General features: G+C 35.6%; 1 protein-coding gene and 1 long non-coding RNA gene across 2 annotated transcripts in view; both read left to right on the top strand.

Moving 5' to 3' along the window:
- The first annotated feature begins 4,817 nt into the window (after window positions 1–4,817).
- The window catches only part of LOC143228300 (uncharacterized), a 28,970-nt gene continuing 9,856 nt past the window's right edge, over window positions 4,818–23,931 (top strand). The window contains exon 1 of the long non-coding RNA XR_013015308.1: window positions 4,818–4,968. This is a non-coding gene — a long non-coding RNA (uncharacterized LOC143228300). The remainder of the gene's footprint in view (window positions 4,969–23,931) is intronic.
- LOC143228299 (uncharacterized) lies at window positions 16,735–22,157 on the top strand. Its single transcript, XM_076459578.1, has 3 exons — window positions 16,735–16,895; window positions 19,367–19,502; window positions 21,877–22,157. The coding sequence occupies exons 1-3, from the start codon at window positions 16,752–16,754 to the stop codon at window positions 21,915–21,917; spliced, it is 321 nt and encodes a 106-aa protein (XP_076315693.1). The 5' UTR covers window positions 16,735–16,751; the 3' UTR covers window positions 21,918–22,157.

The following is a 23,931-nucleotide window of genomic DNA, read 5'->3' as shown; positions in this document are numbered from 1 at the left end:
GGGTTTCGATGCCTGATGGGTAGATAGCCACTTGTGTTGCTTTGTGCTTAATTCAATACAATAATCTATTTACCATAAAACTAAAATATTTTGTTTTTTGTAGAAGATATTCGTATTGCTGCTTGTTGTTGTTTTTTTATTCAATAAGCACAAAGCTACACAATGGGCTATCTGTTCTATCTACACCAAGGTATCAGAAACCCATTTTTAGTTTGGAGTCCGCAGGTATATGAGCCACTGAAACTTTGTTGATTATATAAATAAATATATAATTATCAATAACTACTGCAAACTTGTGAATTAATTTATGGAAAGTGTAAAATAGTTTAACTGAATACACTACAGTTGTTTTAGTCCAGGTATAATATATAATAAAATAGTGAGTTAAATTTTTCGATTCGGGCGCAACCAAACTGTGTATCCAACGCTTCCAAGTTCGTGACCCGTTTCAGCAAAACGCACTTCGCTTTCGGGCCGTGGTTATGCTATTAAAGTATCAGCTTAATCCAGCTTTACAATCAGAGGAACAGTAATCCAAGAGTTGATGATTGGTACATGTTGACCAGCTTATCAACTCAAGGTTACAGATGGTTACGCACAGATGAACCATTTTATAGTTTTACACACCAGTTTTTAACAAAAAGAACACACGGTTACTTTAACAAGGTTATTGAAATGATTCATTTCTTTATTAATGAGTTTAATCAAGGTTTGGTGGTGAGATGTAACTTTGGGGTCTCACAACCCCTAAATCCGTGGCTCGTAAATATCCGAGGTAAGCAGAACGTACATAGCGCACTGTGTAGTTTTACACTAGAAAACACGTTATCATTAAAATATTATAGACACGTGTGTTCAAACAGATACAACAATCAGACAGAAATAACGCTTCTCTGTTCTATATTTATTTTTTAAAGTATGGGAGTAAAACACAGTCTTAATCTTTTCTCAAATAAATCATTAAGCTAACTTGATTGTGTGGTTTGTTTTAAATTTCGCGTAAAGCTACTCGAGGGCTATCTGCGCTATCCATCCCGAATTTAGCAGTGTAAGACTAGAGGAAAGGCATCTAGTCATCACCTCTCAGCGGTCAACTCTTGGGCTACTCTTTTCTCAACGAATAATGAACCGCCACATTTTAACGCCCCCACGGCTGAAAGGGTGAGCATGTTCGGTGTGAAAGGAATTCGAACATGCGACCTTCGGATTACGGGTCTAGTTCCTTAACCGCGTTGACATGTCTGGCCAAGCTAACGTAAACGTTTCATTATTATTCGTACGGTCTGTACGTATTACAACTTGTTTATCATGCCCGGCATAGACAGGTGGGTTAAGGCGTACGACTAGAAACCTGAGGATCGCGAGTTCGAATCCCCTTCACACCAAACATTCTCGGGCTTTAAGCTGTGGGGGCGCTATAAAGTTAAGGTCAATCCCACTATTCGTTGGTAAACGGGTAACTCAAGAGTTGGCGGTGGGTGGTGATGACTAGCTGCATTCACTCTAGTCTTACACTGCTAAATTAGGGATGGCTAGCACAGATAGCCCTCGAGTAGCTTAGATCTGGACATTCATCATATGTAAAGGTGTAGTATCCACATATATAAAATTCGTATAAGTTAACACTGTATGATATCATATGTTATATGAAACGTTTTGTGAAGTTAAAACTTAAACTCAAATTGCTCCACAGTGTCAGATCGGAACGTCTACGTACTCACACCGCTAAAACCCGAGTTTCGATACCGGTGGTGGGCACAAATAGCTCATTGTGCAGCTTTGTGCTTAATTCAAACAAGTCCAAAACAAATAAGTAAAGTGTAAGTTTAATAATTACATAATATATAATAAACGTTCAATTGTTCCCCGCTGGTACAGCGGTAAGTCTACGAACTTTCAACTCTAAAATCAGGGTGTTTTATTCCACTTGGTGGACTCAGCAGATAGCCCGAAAATATACTAACACGTTCCGTTTACGACGCACGTTCAGACACACTTGAAAACAATTTGTTTTAGTAATACGATGTATACGTAGGAGACAATTCACCTTTGTAAAACATATGTAACTGAGTTGTCTCGTACAGTTATAACATTAGTTAAACTGATGAAAGTCTAAGTTTTAATTAATACATAATATTGTTCTTCCTGAAACATTTAAATGGCCAAGAAATTTGGTTAATAATATAGTGATAAGTGTCTTTTATTTAGGACGTCTCAATTATAAATTACACTATGTAACACAAATTTTGTTCCTGGATAGTATGTGTTATTTCTTAATTGCTTGTATTGTAAAAGTACAGAAAATGGCCACTATTGCCTTCTAACTTTGCTTTTGTGACCTGGAAAATGAAATTTAAAATTAACCCATTTTCTTTTTTAAAAACGAGCAAATTTGTTCATTTTCATTCACATAAAGTCTGAATAAAACAACATATGGATCAAGATTTACATGTATTGATGCTAAAGTTATACCAAAATGAACAAAATGTTTCAAACCAGTACTTTTTCCAGATGGCTGCTTTCTTTCTGTCGGAGCGGGTACAGGGAGCTCAGGGCAGTGTGGCACTGGAGCGATGGATGATGGTCGGTCCAGATACATGATAGCAGATGCATTCTTGCTAGCCCGACGTTTGGAAGGGTCCACCGTGGAGAAGTAACAATTACTTGAATGGTCAGTGGGTTTACGCAAAATTCTTGGAAGAGCGAACTTCATGGCTCTTTTTTCCCCCTCTGTACCATTCTGCAAAAGCAAAATAAAATTGTTATTAACAAGAATAAATTTATTTCATCCACAACTAATGTGTAAGAGGTTCATGCAAAGTATTTTATATGTGATATTTTTCTATACTGTTAGAAATTAAAAATAAAATATATTTAAATTTTAAAAGGTCTAAAATTTGTATAATCTAAAATCTTACTATTCAAGCAAGCAAAAAGTCTCCGTCTTACCTTGTAGAGTTTTTTTTCCTTTGCTCGCAGGTAAAATGAAGTGTCCATGATTTGTCTGGATCCCCGACAGACATGCCGAAATGTGCCTTGTAGGCTTCACAGATTTTAGCAGATGCTGTCACAGAGTACTTTTTTGCTCTTGTCTTGATAAATTGTCCACATACATAGCAGAATGCGTCTGGAGAATGCTTACAGCTTCTTGATGCCATCTCTGATAAAATCAGATAGGTCTATGTGTTCACTTAGGTAGGGAGAACTCAACTAATGGAAACGTGTATATATATCACTTGGCAAAGTTCTAGAAAAGTTAAAAGGTTCTTGAAAATTCTCGTAAGTTCTACAATATACTAGAAAGTACTTTAAAATTTTTGTAAGATCGAGAAAATTCTCTATCAGCTAATCAGCACTGATTCTTCCTGAAATGTTCTGGTAAAATGGTTAATTTGAAAATTTCATTACTCAGTTCACAAAAGCAAAGTTTCAAGAGAACAATGGGTCTTTTCCTTTTACTTCAGGCACAAGCAATAAAGAAATAACACTTTCTGCCCAGGAACAAGAAAAAGTAAAAATTTTTTACTTAGTGTAATTTAATTAACTAATGTGTGTTTTTTAATAGTAAAGCCACATCTGCAGAGTCAACCGCGGGGAATCGAACCGCTGATTTTAGCCTTCTAAATCTGTAGACTTACTGCTGTGCTTGCGGGGAGCTAATTAACTAATGACTTAGTGTTGAGCATTCTTTTAAGACGCGTTAATTCTAAATGAATTAATTAATTGAAAAATTATTGACTTAAAACCTATTAAATATAGTGATGTTTCGATTCTTTCAACTCACTGCGACCCGGTATGGCCAGGTGGTTTGGGCGCTCGACTCCTGATCTGAAAGTTGCGGATTCGAATTCCCGTCACACATGCTCGCCTACTCAGCCGTGATAGAGTTAAAATATTTCGATCAATTTCACTATTCTTTGGTAAAACAGCAGCCCAAGAATTGGCGGTGGGCGGTATTTATTAGCCATCTTCTCTGTAGTCTAGCAGTGCAAAATAGACACAGTTAGCCCAGACAGCACTCGAGTGTCTTTGAGCAAAATTAAAAAAAAAAAAAAATTACACGTCCCCCAGTGGCTCAGCGGTATGTATGCGGACTTACAACGTTAAAAACCGGGTTTCGATACTCGTGGTGGGCAGATAGCCCATTGAGTAGCTTTGTACTTAATTCGAAACATCAACATTAACCAATTTACCCTTTCACCGGTGTTATGAATAATGTCAGTGATTGTCGTAATTATCTAGAATATATATAGCGTTCAAGGCCAAAGGTGGTTTGGGCGCTCGACTCCTAATCTGAGGGTTGAGGGTTCGAATTCCCGTCACACACACTCACCTTTTCAGCACTGGTTAGAGACAGTTAGCCCAGAGAGCCCTCGAGTAGCTTTCAGCGAAATTAAAAGACAAACAAACCAATTTATAATCTCAGCGGTATTATGAATAATGTCACTCATTGTCGTAATTATCGAGAATATATCTAGCGTTCAAGGTCACTTTGTCTATGTAAATATAAAAATTAATTGTTTGAAAATAATGAGGCTAGTGTGGTTATAATCTGTAATTGGTTTGCAATAACTTTTCTGTTTTGTAATTTCATAAATCATTAATATTAATCGAACGCGTTCGTTTACGACCTACATGGTTGTTTGTAATCACTTAAATAATATATTTGTATATACATTTTTAATTACCTGCACGTTATCTCTACTGAGAGTAAGATGCATATTATGAAATGACGAATTCAACACAGCCAAGCATCTCATATAAAAGCAGGTGACTTGAGTAGCCACAAATTTCAAAGGCAAAAAATTTGGAACAGGTCGAAAGATGAATACTACAGCTATATTTATGGTTCTGAGCGTTCTCATCTATTTTGTTACAGCACAACCCATCTTTAGTGGAGAAGGTGACGGTAAGGTTCACCGCAATCACCAGTTGTCGTCAATCCAACGGAAGAGTTTACATGGAGCAGTAAGTACATGAAACGTTCACTGTTTTTTTCTTTTCAAGGAAATTCCCAGAAACAAATAAACAAAACTTGTTCGCTGACTTACAAAATATAAGAGGTAAATATTATTCCCCCTTTAGTCCCGGCATGGCCAGCTGAGTTAAGGCGTTCGACTCGTAATCCGAGGGTCGCGATTTTGAATCCTCGTCCCACGAAACATCCTCGCCCTTTCAGCCGTGTAGACGTTATAACGTGACGTTAAATTCCACTATTCGTTGGTGAAAGAGAAGCACAAGAGTTGGCGGTAGGTGGTAATGACTAGCTGGCCTTCCCTCTAGTCTCACACCTCGAAATTATGGACGACTAGGAAAAATTCATAACGTTTCGATTAAACCTATCACCAGATTTGCACTCTCAGTTTTTTATTAGCACTTTCCTTGAGTCAATATTAATAACAATAGAAAAATGAGCTTGAAATTAGCTAAATAGTAAAAACTAATTTACTTTGAATATCATTTTAATAATATATTATTTGTTTTTTGTAAAATATAAATGTGAACAACGGTCTTTCGGTGCAGTCATCACCACGGGCATCAAAACCCTGTTTTTAGTGTTATAAGAGTTCAGTTTCCCTCGTGAGCTTCTGAGAGTCTATAATGTTTCTGTCCTAGTCTCGCTGTGACTCGTATGCCTCAAAAACGGTTCTGATATTCACTCTTGATTGAGGTACTCTCAGATACTCTTATTACAAGTAAACTCAGGACTTTAGTTCACTTCTGTCGTTTTAACTCATAAGAGTTTACAATAACTTCCAGTATGCTTTGAAAACATTGTAAGTATTACATGCATGTAAAAAGTGGCCATTATTTTTTCTCAGAAATTTGGGTGAACAACACAATCTGCGTACAACGGTCCTTTGTGTCGAAATGACAGACAAGATGGATAGCAACTAGTCAATATGATCCACAGCTCACGCGTGGATTATTCTTGTGTGACGTCATGAAGGGATTTGACCATCAGTCTTACAGCACACCACTCACCACAAGTTCCGACCACATGAGTCACGAACACTGAATTCGCCCTTCCTCATGAAAAAAAGGGGAGTTTGTTTTTGAATTTCGCGCAAAGTTACACGAGGGCTAGCCGTCCCTAATTTAGCAGTGTACGACTAGAGATAAGGCAATCGTCAGCACCCACCGTCAACTGTTAGGGGACTCTTTTATCAACTTTTTCACAATCACATTATAACACCCCGACGGCTAAAGGGGCAAGCATGTTTGGTGGGACGGTGATTCGAACCTGCGATCCTCAGATTACATTCGAGAGTCCTAACCAAAGGCCATGCAATTTCAACACAATAAATTTTAATCATACCTAAAGAAAAAACTTGATAAAAAACTTTTAGTTGAACGTCACATAGAGTAAATTATTTAATTACAATTTAGTATCACAACATGTAGTATTTGACTAGCTACCCATCCTCTCGTGTATCAATTGAAAGTTACGGATATATCTTTATGTAACTTTGCACGAAAATTCTTAGAAAATGAAATTATCGGACAAGAAGGTTTATGTACGTTAGAATGGTTAGTTATTTTATCTCTATGTAATGTATATGCATCAATGGTCATGTAGAAAGCAAAGACTCTTCTTAAACATAGATAAATATCTCTTTAAGTGATACACAGTTATCCAGCGGGGATTGAGTCTATACTCTACCTGTAAATACACGTGTGAATGTTACTTCCAGTATATTGTAAATATGAAGTGGCTTCATCTGGTGTATACCTGCTTAAAAGTCGAAAGTAAGCACTGAACTTCAAAGAACAGGGTAAGCACAGTTGAAGAAACGTGCTTTACGGGTAAATATAATATCACTTCATTAAGCAATAATAAATTATAGTTTGTTTGAAAAAAGGGTATTGTCACGGTTTAGAGTCAAGCTCGTTGGACACCACTACAGACGTAAGCTGAACCTCACCCTGTAATACTGAAGATATACACAAAAGTGATGGTGCCCTGACTGCTGGTAGATACAAGAAGATTTTTTTTCATCATTTTTGTCCTGTTATATCTATTGAGCAAGACAAAGATTCGATCTCAACATGTAGAAAATGTTCTGAAAGGATACCTGGAACCTGAAACCGACGTAACACTCACTACCGTGGCTTAACCTACACAGATTTCCGATTTGAATACTATAAACACAAAATGGGCGTATATGGATGTCGAAATATTAGACGTCAGCCGTGTAACTTGGTTGAATTGAAGAGAGTAACGTGAGATATTTGAAACAATAATTCAAAACCACATATTGATAAAATTATGGTAGAGTGAAAGCAAAGAGAAAGTAGCTTGTAGAATACGGAATTTATTCATTGACCTTTCGTATTACATTAATGATAAATGAACCATTTATATATCCACAATTAGAATAACTAATATTAAAAGCTGTAAATATATATATATATATCGTATGATTATTTCATGATACAGTCAAGGAATATGGAAATTTTACCATTTCCAGTACTTTTGTAATTAAATTTGTAAAGTTTACCCATTTGTCATTATTTTGTAAAGCTTTAATATGACAAATTACTGTTCAAAATTTCATATTTTCAGTTATCAGTTTTGTAAACACCAAAACAGTAGTTATCAACAGATATTATCTCTCAAACATGAATTATTAATACATATAGGGTTACTTTTTTAGACAGATTTTTCGCTAAAGGCCCGGCTTCTGAAACATCTACAAGAGTTTCTGCAATCTGAGCTCATGAAGGAAGGAAAGGAAAAGGGAAACCTCAAGGGCAAATTTATCGAAAGACTGAAAATGATAATTCGTAAAAGTAAGACAGGTAATTTTGTTTTTACTAAACATGTTATATGAAACGGGAAATTGATTCAATTTGTTCAAGGTTTTTCAAAGTTTTGTGTTTTGGGGAAAATCAGAGAAATTTTGGCAAAAAGAAAGTTTGTGTTTTTCATTATTTGTTTATTAATTTCGCGCAAAGCAATAAGAGGGCTATCTGCGCTATCCGTCTCTAATTTTGTTTGTTTTAGAATTTAGCACAAAGACTAGAGCGAAGGCAGCTACAAATCAACACCCCCTGCCAACTCTCGGGCTACTCTTTTACGGGGATTCGAACCCGCGACACTCAGATTACGCGTCCAGCGCTACTGCCTAGTCATGCCGGGCCGCCTCTTTTTTTTATGAATAATTTTGAAAATTCTTCATTTTCTTTACAATTCCTCCTTTTTCATGTTTTTGTATGTTTTCAACACAACATTATGAATGGATAACCTAGCTTCACGAACCACATGTTTCAGTTCATAAAAGTTATTTTGGTTAGTTATGGCAAGATTCAGTTTTCAAAAAGCCCCGGAGATGAAAAATCAGAGGGGGTTAAATCGGGCGAACTTGAGGACTATTTAATACGTCCTCCCGTACCAATCCAAAGATCTGGAAAACTTTGAGTAAAAAACATTTTAGTAACTTTAAGAAGAATGATCAGTGCTACTGTTGAAAAATAGCTTTTATAACAAACCACAGTTTCTCAAAGTTGTAGAATAAAGAAACTTGTAGCATGTGAAGATACGAAGTTCCAGTATCAGTTTGTTTATGAAAGAAATAATAACAACAATTTAATGTAACACTTGCAAACCTGCTACTTGTATTTGTATTTAATTTTATTTTTTACATTATCATTTTCGGACACCATGTGTATATGTTTATATATATATATATATATATAAAGTGTTTGGAAATGGTAAAAATCATTGTTTCTGAATTTCGCACAAAGCTACTAGAGGGCTATCTGTGCTAGCCGTCCCTAATTTAGCAGTGTAAGACTAGAGGGAAGGCAGCTAGTCATCACCACCCACCGCCAACGCTTGGGCTACTTTTTTACCAACGAATAGTGGGATTGACAGCACATTATAACGCCCACACGGCTGAAAAGACGAGCATGTTTAGTGTGACGAGGATGCAAACCTGAGACCCTCAAATTACGAGTCGCACGCCTTAACACGCTTGGCCATGCCGGGCCCGTAAAAACTCATATTGTCCTGAAGAGTTCTCTAATGATAAGGAATGAACATTCTTATCACACCACGTTTAATTTATACAGTTATAGAACAAGTTTAGGACAGCCACTGTTCAAAAGAAAATAAAAAAGAGAGAATTTTGATTTTGCTGTTACAGTGTGATGCATTCGATGCAATAATTGACCAGATATGGGCAAGTGGTTGGTGTACTCGGATTGTGGTTTAGAGGGTTTATGGTTTGTGTCACGGATGCACCCTATTAGTGACCGTCAAATTCTTGGCCAAATTGTTCTCGAATATTAGATAATAATTAGGGACAGTTATGCGCTGATACATCTTCTATACTTTTGAGCAATAAATATGAAACAAATAAACAACATGTTCCACATTTTTATGTTTTGTCCATACATATACTTCCAAATATCATTCTTAGTCGAATTTTACAGTAGTTTTATTGGTGAATACAATTCAATCCAGGTATTATAATTTGACCCGATGTTTTGAACTATTTAAGTAAGCCATCTTTGGCTTATGTGTTTAAAGGAGAAACCCCAATCTTCTAAACTTACCACAACTTTCGAGATATTTATAGAATTTCAGCATCTAATTCATTATTCAGTTTTAGGTTTTCGTTTCATGGTTAATTGATTTATATAATTAAGTGTTTCTAGTTGTTTTGTTTTCACTAATGTGTATGTCGGTCTTATAAAGAGTATTGGTTACATGGTTCGATATATGTGAACATAGATACATAAATATATTCACTCTTTGAAATTAAATTGTACATTTAACTTAGCTTATGAATTTGCAACTAAGCCTAATCTCCTAAATTAGCTGAACCATCAAAGGTATTATATGGATTATGGTCGATATTATTAAAAATAGATAAACGTCGTTACCGAATTGTCGAATTATTGTATTCCAAACATCAAAAATACTTATCGATTTTGATTATCATATTTCACATGCCTAATGTTGACACTTTCGTTTCAGGTCGTTTGTGCAAAAGTAAACTTTGTACAATGATAGTCTAGGCTGAACCAAGAGCAGAAAATCAGCGTAGACGTCAGCTCTTCCGTTAATTTGATTGAAACATTGTGGCTTTCTATATTGGCCTTTGTGGTTTGTTTTATGAATCGTTCTGCGTTATTTTGTCTGTATGTTTCCCCAGGTATCAAAGATAATATTTGTTTAAATATTTTAGAAGGTTGTGGCTACCTATTTCGGTAAGCTGTTGTCATAAAGCCTTTTCTTTTCAGAAGCCTACTACGTAAAACATCAAAAACAACATAAAAATGTTGTTTGAACCTTGAATACCTTTGAAAGAGATTGTTTTAAAAATAATCGATGTTTTAATTATTGTAACAATATATGCTACTTGGATTCAATAAATATCTGTTAAAACATTGGATTTATGATAAATATTTACTTTTACAAAATCGTACAGTGCTGATTTATTTATAATTCCTATCCAGTTTTAGAAATCTGAAAACAAATAATTGCGCAATATCTAAGTTTTGTTGCCAGAAACTCATCAACTCGTCAAGATGTGGCCTTGTGGTTATCGCGTCGAGATTGGAAACGAAGGATTCCTGAATCCACACTTTCCGCTTTATTATTACATCAGACAGCTGGACAGGTCTCTTGCAAAGATGATGGGTGCTGCTTGCTGACACTAGGGGTCTCTGGCCTCATTGTTTAGATTCTTGTTTATAAAGCACTACTCGAGTTAAAAATTCTCATTCAACTCTGAAATACCATCAGTTATAAGTTATTGTTTGTTTACTTGTTTTTAATAATTTTATATCGCTTTAAACAAACCACTGATGTTCATTTTTGTTACAACTTCATTGTATTTACTGAGTGTACAGGGAGCTCAGGGCATGTGGCACTGGAGCGATGGATGATGTTAGGCCCAGATAAATGATAGCAGATGCATTCTTGTTAGCCCAACGTTTGGAAGGGTCCACCGTGGAGAAGTAGCAATTGCTTGAATGGTCAGTGGGTTCACGCAAAATTCTTGGAAGAGCGAACTTCATGGCTCTTTTTTTCCCCTCTGTACCATCCTGCAAAAGAGCAAAATAAAATTGTTCTTATGAAGAATAAATGTGTTCCATCCACAACTAATGTGTAAGAGGTTCATTTTATATGTGATATTTTTTCTATACTATTAGAAATTAAAAAATAAAATAAATTTTAATTTTAAATCGTCTAAAATCTGTATAATCTAAAATCTTACTATTCAAGCAAGCAAAAATTCTCCGTCTTACCTTGTAGAGTTTTTTTGCTTTACTCCCAGGTAAAATGAGGTGTCCATGGTTTGTCATGATCCCCGATAGACATGCCGAAATATGCCTTGTATTCCTCACACGTTTTACCAGAATGCATCCAGAGAATGCTTGCAGCTTCTTGATGCCATCTCTAATAAAATCAGATAAGTCTGTGTGTTCACTTAGGAAGGGAGAACTCAACTGAAGTGGTGAGTGGTGAGCCCACTCACATTTTTATATTGAATGTTAAATCGTTTTATTCCTATTGGCCTCGCATGGCCAGGTGTTTAAGACAATCGCCTAGTAATCCAAAGGTCACGGGTCCGAATTCCTGTCACACCAAAAACGTTCGCTCTTTTATCCTCTGAGGCGTTATAATGTGGCGGTGAATCCCACTGTGTGTTTCTAGAAGAGTAGCCTAAGGGTTGGTGGTTGTTGGTGATGATTAGCTGCCTTCCCTCTAGTCTTACACTGCAAAATTAGGGACGGCTAGCGCTGATAGCCCTCGTGTAGCTTTGCGCAAAATTCAAAACAAACCAAACCACACCTGAGGCGTTGGCTTCACCGTAAGAACTCCATCATATGAAACCGTACATTTTAAGATTAGGGGTGATATTCAAAATTGGATCTACGACAGCTTGTTAATTAAGCACAAGATAGGTTTGGTTGCTTCTGAAGATAGATTTTTACATCTTTCTTAAGTAATCATTAACTTCATCTTCATAATGAACATATCTTCCACACGTAATCAACTCACTTCATCTTCTTAATGAATATATCTTCCACACGTAATCAACTCACTTCAACGTAATAACGAATGTATGTACCACAAGTACAACGTAATAACGAATGTATGTTCCACAAGTAATCAATACAATTGTATGCCTACTACAAACAAACAACAATGCTCACCTCGACTGTGAATACGTCTATTCCAGACAATCAACACATATTTTCAATTGTGTATTCTTAAATGTCTTTGAGACAAGTTTCTAATATAATTTACCCAGCTGTTTTCCTGCATGCTGGATGAGGTGAATGAAAAATCGATCTTTGAAGTGTGTCACAGGTGAATTTCTGTGAAACTTATGTTTTAAAAAAAGAAAAACTGTTCGGTCTCGTGTTAACAAATGTTGAGGTCAAGCATTACTGTCCACCTAAAATTAAACCAAGTTCATTTGAGATAAGAATCTCACTACTCTCAAAATAATATCCATATAACTGAATATCATGATATTTTAGCCAAATTTCATCATACCTAAGCCTATTATGCAACTGTACTACAAAGAACGTAATTGCTTATTCAGTGCTAAATAGGAACAACATTTCTGCAAGAGAAAACACATCTGGAAATTTAAATCCAATGTCCAATTGTTGAGCTCAAGCGTTCTTTGTGTATACTGGTTACACTCATAGAGCAGTTTGAATTCCAGAATTTCATCTTTGGGAAATAAAACTGATTTCATTTGGATTCAATTTAAAAAAAAAAAAAACATTCTTAGAGCTCTAAATTATTTTATTTTATATTTGAGCAATTCGACGTTTGTCGGCAAATCTAGTTTAGAAAAAAAGGAATATATATATAATATGATAATAAAAGAACATATATTAAATCTGATTTTCAAAACGTTTGGATTTGATTCAAACAAATATTACTTATATAAATCTCTATTTGTTTTATGTTGTTTATTCTGTTTCTGTTTATATCACTTTAATACAATATCTATTTACCTGTCCCCAGTGCCTTAGCGATATGCCTGCGGACTTACAACACTAAAAACGGGGTTTCGATGCCTCTGATGGGTAGATAGCCCCTTGTGTTGCTTTGTGCTTAATTCAATACAATAATCTATTTACCATAAAACTAAAATATTTTGTTTTTGTAGAAGATATTCGTATTGCTGCTTGTTGTTGTTTTTTTTTAAATAAGCACTAAGCTACACAATGGGCTATCTGTTCTATACACACCAAGGGTATCGAAACCCATTTTAGTTTGGGAGTCCGCAGGTATACCGCTGAGCCACTGTAAACTTTGTTGATTATATAAATAAATATATAATTATCAATAACTACTGCAAACTTGTGAATTAATTTATGGAAAGTGTAAATAGTTTAACTGAATACACTACAGTTGTTTTAGTCCAGGTATAATATAATAAAATAGTGAGTTAAATTTTCGAGTCGGGCGCAACCAAACTGTGTATCCAACGCTTCCAAGTTCGTGACCCGTTTCAGCAGAAACGCAAATCGCGCTTTCGGGCCGTAGGTATGCTATTAAAGTATCAGCTTAATCCAGCTTTACAATCAGGGAACAGTAATCCAAGAGTTGATGATTGGTACATGTTGACCAGCTTATCAACTCAAGGTTACAGATGATTACGCACAGATGAACCATTTTATAGTTTGAAACGACAGTTCTTTAACAAAAAAGAACACACGGTTACTTTAACAAGGTTATTGAAATGATTCATTTATTTATTATTGAATTTAATCAAGGTCTGGTGGTGAGATGTAACTTTGGGGTCTCACAACCCCTAAATCTGTGGCTCGTAAATATCCGAGGTAAGCAGAACGTACATAGCCCACTGTGTAGCTGGGAAACACGTTATCATTAAAATATTATAGACACGTGTGTTCAAACAGATACAACAATCAGACAGAAATAACGCTTCTCTGTTCTATCTTTATTTTTTAAAGTATGCGAATAAAACACAGTCTTAATCTTTTCTCAAATAAATCATTAAGCTAACTTGATTATTTGGTTTGTTTTGAATTTCGCGCAAAGCTACTCGAGGGCTATCTGCGCTATCCATCCCAAATTTAGCAGTGTAAGACTAGAGGAAAGGCAGCCAGTCATCACCTCTCAGCGGTCAACTCTTGGACTACTCTTTTCTCAACGAATAATGAACCGCCCCCACGGCTGAAAGGGTGAGCATTTTCGGTGTGAAGGGGATTCGAACACGCGACCCTCGGATTACGGGTCGAGTTCCTTAACCCCTTGACATGTCTAGCCAAGCTAACGTAAACGTTTTATTATTATTCGTACGGTCTATACGTATTTAACTCGTTTATCAGGCCCGGCATAGACAGGTGGGTTAAGGCGTGTGATTCGAAACCTGAGGATCGCGGGTTCGAATCCCCTTCACACCAAACATTCTCGAGCTTTCAGCCATGGGGGCGCTATAAAGTTACGGTCAATCCCACTATTCGTTGGTAAAAGGGTTACCCAAGAGTTGGCGGTGGGTGGTGATGACTAGCTGCATTCACTCTAGTCTTACACTGCTAAATTAGGGACGGCTAGCACAGATAGCCCTCGAGTAGCTTAGATCTGGACATTCATCATATGTAAAGGTGTAGTTTCCGCATTTATAAAATTCGTATAAGTTAAAACTGTATGGTATCATGTGTTATATGAAACGTTTTGTGAAGTTAAAACTTAAACTCAAAATTGCTCCACAGTGTCAGATCGGAACGTCTACGCACTCACACCGCTAAAACCCGAGTTTAGATACCGGTGGTGGGCACAACACAGAGAGCTCATTGAGTAGCTTTGTGCTTAATTCCAAACAAATCCAAAACAAATAAATGAAAGTGTAAGCTTAATAATTACATAATATTTAATAAACGTTCCATTGTTCCACGCTGGTACAGCGGTAAGTCTAATAACTTACAACACTAAAATCAGGGTGTTCTATCCCACTCGGTGGATTCAGCAGTTAGCTCGACGGTGCTTTGCTATATGAAAATACACTCATACGTTGCGTTTTTGACGCACGTTCAGACACACTTAAAAACAATTTGTTTTAGTAATACGATGTATACGTAGGAGACAATTCACCTTTGTAAAACATATGTAACTGAGCTGTCTCGTACAGTTATAACATTAGTTAAACTGATGAAAGTCTAAGTTTTAATTAATACATAATATTGTTCTTCCTGGAACATTTAAATGGCCAAGAAATATAATTTATAATATAGTGATAAGTGTCCTTTATTTAGAACGTCTTAATTATAAATTACACTATGTAACACAAATTTTGTTCCTGGATAGTATGTGTTATTCTTTAACTGCTTATGTTGTAAAAGTACAGAAAATGGCCATTATTCCCTTCAAAATTTGCTTTTGTGACCTGGATAATGAAATTTAGAAATTAACCTATTTTATATGTAAAAACGGGAAAATTTGCACATTTTCATTTACATAAGGTCTAAATAAAACAACATATGAATCAAGATTTACATGTATTTATACTAAAGTTATACAAACATGTTCAGAAGTGAGTAGTTTTTCGAGATTTTCGACTGTAATGTAAATCACTTTCACGTATCAGCCCCCAAATGTAGTCTCCTATCATGTTTTCGTAATACGCTCCCAGGTCACAAAAGTAAACTTTGAAGAGAAAAATAGGACTTTTCCCATTTACTTTAGCATAAGCAATTGTGAAATAACACTTTCTGTCCAGGACCAAAAAAAAAGTAAAAATTTTGTTACATAGTGTGTTTGTCTGTTTTTTTTATAGTAAAGCTACATCGGGCTATCTGCTGAGCTCACCGCTGCGAATCGAACCGCTGATTTTAACGTTGTAAATATGTAGCCTTACCGCTGTACTAGCGGTTAACTAATTAACTAATGACCTAGTTTTAAGACGATTTAATTGTAAATAAATTAATTAACTGATAAATTATTGATTTGAAACCGATTAAATACAGTCATGTTTCGATTCTTCCAACTCACTGCGACCCGGTATGGTCATGTGGTTTGGGCGCTCGACTCCTAATCTGAGGGTTGCGGGTTCGATTTCCCGTCACACATGCTCGCCTTTTCAGCCGTGGGAGAGTTATAATATTTCTGTCAATTCCACTATTCGTTGGTAAGAGAGCAACCCAAGAATTGGCGGTGGGTGGTATTTATTCGCTGTCTTCCCTGTGACCTACCACTGCTTAATTAGAAACAGTTAGCCCAGACAGCCCCGGAGAAGCTTAGAGAGAAATTTTAAAAATAGCAAACCAGTTTAGTTTCAGCGGTATTATAAATAATGTTTTAAAAGTTGTTGTCACAATTATCGAGAATATATTTAACGTTTAATTTAAGGTTGCTTCTGTCGATGTAAATATAAAAATTAATTATTTGAAAATAATTAGTTATTATGATCTCTAATTGGTTAAAAAGAACTTTTCTATTTCGTAACTTGATAAATCACACAATATCTCAATTACTTAATATTAACCGAACGGGTGTGTTTACGACGCACATGGTATACGTATAATCAGTAATTGATATATTTATAGATACATCTTTCATTATAGACCCGTTATCTCTAATGAAAGTTAGTTAATGTCATAAAGTGGGTTGTTTTATTGTGTAACACACGGAGCTTTTTATGTCATAATATAATACCATATTCAGCCCAGCTTGTCATTTCATATAAAAACACGGTGACTTGAGTTGTCACAAATTTCAACGGCAGAAAATCTGAACGGGTCGAAAGATGAAGACCACAGCTTTACTTACGGTTCTGAGCGTTCTCGTCCACTTTGCTTCAGCACAACCCATCTTTAGTAGAAAAGGTGACGGTAAGGTCCACCGCAATCACCAGTTGCCGTCAATCCAACGGAAGAGTTTATATGGAGCAGTAAGTACATGAAACGTTCACTGTTTTAGTTTTTAAAGAAAATTATCAGAAACAAGTTTGTTTGTTTTTGAATTTCGCACAAAGCTACTCGAGGGCCATCTGTGCTAGCCGTCCCTAATTTTGCAGTGTAAGACTTGAGGGAAGGCAGCTAGTCATCACCACCCACCGCCAACTCTTGGGCTACTCTTTAACCAACGAATAGTGGGATTGACCGTAACATTATATCGCCCCCACGGCTGATAGGGCGAGCATGTTTGGCGCGACGGGGATGCGAACCAGAAACAAATAAACAAAAATTTGTTCGCTGATTTAAAAAATATAAGTGGTAAATATTATCCCCCCCTTTCGGCCCGGCATGGCCAGCTTAGTTGAGGTGTTCGACTCGTAATCCGAGGGTCGCGAGTTCGAATCCCCATTCCACGAAACATGCTGTCTCTATCAGGCGTGGGGCGTCATAATGTGACTCTCAAATAGTTCATAAAAGAGTAGCCCAAGAGTTGATGGTGGGTGGTGACGATTGCCTTATCTTTAGTCGTACATTGCTAAATTAGGGACGGCTAGCCCTCGTATGGTCCGAACTTGTGGTCAGTGGTGTGCTGTCAGGCTGATGGTCAAATTCCTTCATCACGTCAGACAAGAATAATCCACGGTGAGCTGTGGATCATATTGACTAGTTGCTATCCATCTGGTCTATCATTTCGACACAAAGGACCATTGTACGCAAATTGTGTTGTTCACCCAAATCTCTGAGAAAAAATAATGGTCATTTTTACATGCATGTAATACTTACAGTGTTTTCAAAGCATACTGAAAGTTATTGTGAACTCTCATGAGTTAAAACAATAGTAGTGAACTTAAGCCCTGAGTGTACTTTTAATAACAGTATATGAGAGTACCTGAATCAAGAGTGAATATCAGAACCGTTTTTGAGGCACACCAGTCACAGCGAGACTAGGACAGAAACATTATAGACTCTGAGAAGCTCACGAGGGAAACTGAACTCTTATAACACTAAAAACAGGGTTTTGATGCCCGTGATGGTGACTGCACCGAAAGACCGTTGTTCACATTTATACTTAACAAAAAACAGTTAATATATTATTAAAATGATATTCAAAGTAAATTAGTTTTTACTTATTTATCTAATTTCAAGCTCATTTTTCTATTGTTATTAATATTGACTCAGGAAAAGTGCTAATAAAAACACTGAGAGTGCAAATCTGGTGATAGGTATAATCGAAACGTTATGAACGTGAATTTTTTATTGTATTTTTAATTTCTTTTTGTTGCTTTGTTGAGAATTTTTTGTCAGTCATCACCACCCTCCGCCAACTCTTGGGCTACTCTTTTACCAACAAGTTGTGGGATTGACCGACGCGTTATAATGTCCACACGACTGAGAGGGCGAGCCTGTATGGGACGTGGATTCGAACCCGCTTACCTCAGGTTACAAGTAGAGCGCTCTAACAGTTTGGTCATGACGGGCCAGAAAAAACTATAAGTAGAATATTTTGTTTATGAAAACGTGTAGTACATTAAATACGTATAATTTTATTTTAAACAATTTCAATGTCAACACAATATGTTTATATGATACCTTAAGAAAAACTAGATAAACAAACTTTGAGTTTAACGTCACATGGAGTAGATTTTTTAACTACAATCTAGTATCACAACGTGTGGTATTTGACTACCTACCCATCCTATCGTGTATCAATTGAAAGTTACAGATATTTCTTTATGTACCTTTGCAAGAAAATTCTTAGAATATGAAATTCCCGAACAAGAAGGTTTACGTACGTTAGAATGGTTAGTTATTTTATCTCTATGTGATGTATATGAATCAATCACTGTGTCAATTTTTCATCTCGTTATATTTTATATATAAATGGACTTAAATGATCAGGTCCAGAGCTTGTAATCCGTGGCTTAGCCTACACAAATTTCAGATTTGAATACTATCAACACTAAATGGGCGTATATGGAAGTCGAAAGATTAGACTTCAGCCATGCAACTTGACTGAATTGAGTAGAGTAACGTGAGATATTTGAAACAATAATTCAAAACCACACATTGATAAAATTATGGTAGAGTGAAAGCAAAGAGAAAGTAGCTTGTAGAATGCAGAATTTATTCATTGACCTTTCGTATTACATTAATGATAAATGAACCATTTATATATCCACAATTAGAATAACTAATATTGAAAGCTGTAAATATATATATATATCGTATGATTATTTCATGATACAGTCAAGGAATATGGAAATTTTCCCATTTCCAAAACTTTTGTAATTAAATTTGTAAAGTTTACCCATTTGTCATTATTTTGTAAAGTTTTAATATGACAAATTACTGTTCAAAATTTCATATTCTCAGTTATCAGTTTTGTAAACACCTAAAAAGGGGATAACAACAGATATTAACTCTCAAACATGAATTATTAACACATATAGGGTTACTTTTTTAGACAGATTTTTCGCTAAACTTCCGGGTTCTGAAACATCTACAAGAGTTTCTACAATCTGAGCTCATGAAGGAAGGAAAGGAAAAGGGAAACCTCAAGGGCAAATTTATCGAAAGACTGAAAATGATAATTCGTAAAAGTAAGACAAGTAATTTTGTTTTTACTAAACATGTTATATGAAACGGGAAATTGATTCAATTTGTTCAAGGTTTTTCAAAGTTTTGTGTTTTGGGGAAAATCAAAGAAATTTTGGCAAAAAGAAAGTTTGTGTTTTTCATTGTTTGTTTATTAATTTCGCGCAAAGCAATAAGAGGGCTATCTGCGCTAGCCGTCTCTAATTTTGTTTGTTTTAGAATTTGGCACAAAGACTAGAGCGAAGGCAGCTACAAATCAACAACCCCTGCCAACTCTCGGGCTACTCTTTTACGGGGATTCGAACCCGCGACTCTCAGATTACGCGTCCAGCGCTACTACCTGGTCATGCCGGGCCGCCTCTTTTTTTTATGAATAATTTTGAAAATTCTTCATTTTTTTTACAATTCCTCCTTTTTCATGTTTTTGTATGTTTCCAACACAACATTATGAATGGATAACCTAGTTTCACGAATCACATGTTTCAGTTCATAAAAGTTATTTTGGTTAGTTATGGCAAGATTCAGTTTTCAAAAATCCCCGGAGATGAAAAATCAGAGGGGGGTTAAATCGGGCGAACTTGAGGACCATTTAATACGTCCTCCCGTACTAATCCAAAGATCTGGAAAACTTTGAGTAAAAAACATTTTAGTAACTCTAAGAAGAATGAGCAGTGCTACTGTTGAAAAATAGCTTTTTATAACAAGCCACAGTTTCTCAAAGTTGTAGAATAAAGAAACTTGTAGCATGTGAAGATACGAAGTTCCAGTATCAGTTTGTTTATCAAAGAAATAATAACAACAATTTAATGCAACACTTACAAACCTGCTACTTGTATTTGTATTTAATTTTTACTGGTATTTAATTTTATTTTTTACATAATCATTTCGGACACCATGTGTATATATCTATAAATATATTGTGTTTGGAAATGGCCAAAAAATCATTGTTTCTGAATTTCGCACAAAGCTACTCGAGGGCTATCTGTGCTAGCCGTCCCTAATTTAGCAGTGTAAGACTAGAAGGAAGGCAACTAGTCATCACCACCCACCGCCAACGCTTGGGCTACTATTTTACCAACGAATAGTGGGATTGACAGTCACATTATAACGCCCCCACGGCTGAAAAGGCGAGCATGTTTAGTGTGACGAGGATGCAAACCTGAGACACTCAAATTACGAGTCGCACGCCTTAACACGCTTGGCCATGCCGGGCCCGTAAAATCTCATATTGTCCTGAAGCGTCCTCTAACGATAAGGAATGAACATTCTCATCACACCACGTTTAATTTATACAGTTATAGAACAAGTTTAGGACAGCCACTGTTCAAAATAAATAATAAAAAAGAGAGAATTTTGATTTTACTGTTACGGTGTGATGCATTCGATGCAATAATTGACCAGATATGGCCAAGTGGTTGGTGTACTCGGATTGTGGTTTAGAAGGTTTATGGTTTGTGCCACGGATGCGCTCTATTAGTGACCGTCAAATCCTCGTCTGAATTGTTCTCGAATATTAGATAATAATTAGGGACAGTTATGCGCAGATACATCTTCTATACCTTTGAGGAATAAATATGAAACAAATAAACAACATGTTCCACATTTTTATGTTCTCTCGATACAGATACTTCCAAATATCATACTTAGTCGAATTTTACAGTAGTTTTATTGGTGAATACAATTCAATCCAGGTATTATAATTTGACCCGATGTTTTGAACTATTTAAGTGAGCCATCTTTGGCTTATGTGTTCAAATGAGAAACCCCAATCTTCTAAACTTACCACAACTTTCGAGATATTTATAGAATTTCAGCATCTAATTCATTATTCAGTTTTATGTTTTCGTTTCATGGTTAATTGATTTATATAATTAAGTGTTTCTAGTTGTTTGGTTTTCACTAATGTGTATGTCGGTCTTATAAAGGGTATTGGTTTCATGGTTTGATATATGTGAATATAGATACATATATATATTCACTCTTTGAAATTTAAATTGCACATTTAACTTAGCTTATGAATTTGCAACTAAGCATAATCTCCTAGATTAGCTGAACCATCAAAGGTAGTATTAGGATTATGGGCGATAATATATAAGATAGATAAACGTCGTTACCGAAATGTCGAATTATTGTATTCTAAACATCATAAGCTTTTGTTTCATTGTGGTTTATTTTTAATATCAGTTACATTGGTTATTTTATTTCTAAAATAAATAAATCATCCTTGTTAGCGATGATTCATTATTTGTTTGTTTTTTATACAATCAGAAGTTATTGATACTTTATTGTATCTACTGAGTTAGGGTAAATTTGATCAAAAATACTTATCGATTTTGATTATTATATTTCACATGCCTAATGTTGACACTTTTGTTTCAGCTCGTTTGTGCAAAAGTAAAGTTTGTACAATGACAGTCTAGGCTGATCCAACAGCAGAAAACCGGGAAAGACGTCAACCCTTCCGATAATTTGATTGAAAAATTGTGGCCTTCTATATTGGCCTTTGTGGTTTGTTTTGTGAATCGTGCTGTTTTATTTTGTCGGTATGTTTCCCCAGATATTAAAGATAGTATTTGTTTAAATATTTTAGAAGGTTCTCGCGACCTATTTGAGTAAGCTGTTGTCATAAAGCCTTTCCTTTTCAGAAGCCAACTAGGTGAAACATCAAAAACAACATACAAATGTTTGTGTAAACTATTGAAACTTACGTATCTTTGAAAGTGATTGTTTTAAAAATAATCGATGTTTTAGTTACTGTAACAATATATGCTAGTTTGATTCAATAAATATCCTGTTAAAGCATTGGATTCATGATAATTATTTACTTTTACAAAATCGTACAGTGCTGATTTATTTATAATTCCTACCCAATTTTACAAATCTGAAAAACAAATAAGTGCGCAATATCTAAGTTTTGTTGCCAGAAACTCATCAACTCGTCAAGGTGTGGCCTCGTGGTTATCATGTCGATATTCGAGACGAAGGATTCCTGATTCCACACTTTCAGCTTTATTATTAGATCAGATAGCTGGACATGTCTCTTGCAAAGATGATGTGTGCTGCTTCCTGACACTAGGAGTCTCTGGCCTCGTTGTTTAGATTCTTGTTTATAAAGCACTACTCGAGTTAAAAACTCCAATGTATTTAGTGAGTGTACATGGAGCTCAGGGTAGTGTGGCACTGGAGCGATAGATGATGGAAGTTCCAGATACCTGATAGCAGATGCATTCTTGCTAGCCCGACGTTTGGAAGGGTCCACCGTGGAGAAGTAGCAATTGCTTGAATGGTCAGTGGGTTCACGCCGAATTCTTGGTATAGCGATTTCTTTTCCTATTTTTTCCCCTCTGTACCATCCTGCGAAAGAGCAAAATAAAATTGTTATTATGAAGAATAAATTTATTTCATCCACAACTAATGTGTAAGAGGTTCATGCAAAGTATTTTATATGTGATATTTTTCTACACTATTAGAAATTAAAAAATCAAATGTATTTAAATTTTAAAAGGTCTAAAATTTGTATAATCTAAAATCTTACTATTCAAGCAAGCAAACATTCTCCGTCTTACCTTGTAGAGTTTTTTCCTTTGCTCCCAGGTAAAATGAGGTGCCCAGGGTTTGTCATGATCTCCGCCAAACATACCGAAATATGCCTTGTAGGCTTCACACATTTTAGCAGATGCTGTCACAGTGTACTTTTTTGCTCTTGGCTTGATAAATTGTCCACATACATAGCAGAATGCGTCTGGAGAATGCTTCCAGCTTCTTGATGCCATCTCTGATAAAATCAGATAGGTCTATTTGTTCACTTAGGTAGGTAGAACTCAACTGAAGTGATGAGTGGATATATATATATAGGCAAAGTTCTAGAAAATTTAAAAGAATCTTGAAAATTCTCGTAAGTTCTACAATATTCTAGAAAGTACTTTAAAACTTTTGTAAGTTTGAGAAAATTCTCTATCAGCTAATCAGCACTGATTCTTCCTGAAATGTTCTGGAAAAATGGTTAATTTGAAAATTTCATTATTCAGTTCACAAAAGCAAAGTTTCAAGATAACAATGGGTCTTTTCCTTTTACTTTAAGCATAAGCAATAAAGAAATAACACTTTCTGCCCAGGAACAAGAAAAAGTAAAATTTGTGTTATATAGTGTTATTTAATTAACTAATGTGTGTTTTTTATAGTAAAGCCACATTAGGCTATCTGCTGAGCCCACCGCGGGGAATCAAACCGCTGATTTTAGCGTTGTAACTCTGTAGACTTACTGCTGTACTTGCGGGGAGCTAATTAACTAATGACTTAGTGTTAAGCATTCTTTTAAGACGACTTAATTCTAAATGAATTAATTAACTGATAAATTATTGATTTTAAACCTATTAAATATAGTGATGTTTCGATTCTTTCAACTCACTGCGACCCGGTATGGCCAGGTGGTTT

The sequence above is a fragment of the Tachypleus tridentatus genome, chromosome 10 (genome assembly GCF_004210375.1).
Source record: "Tachypleus tridentatus isolate NWPU-2018 chromosome 10, ASM421037v1, whole genome shotgun sequence".
NCBI lineage: Eukaryota > Metazoa > Arthropoda > Merostomata > Xiphosura > Limulidae > Tachypleus > Tachypleus tridentatus.
Note: the sequence above shows the minus strand (reverse complement) of the source record. Positions and strands in the feature narration are given on the sequence as shown.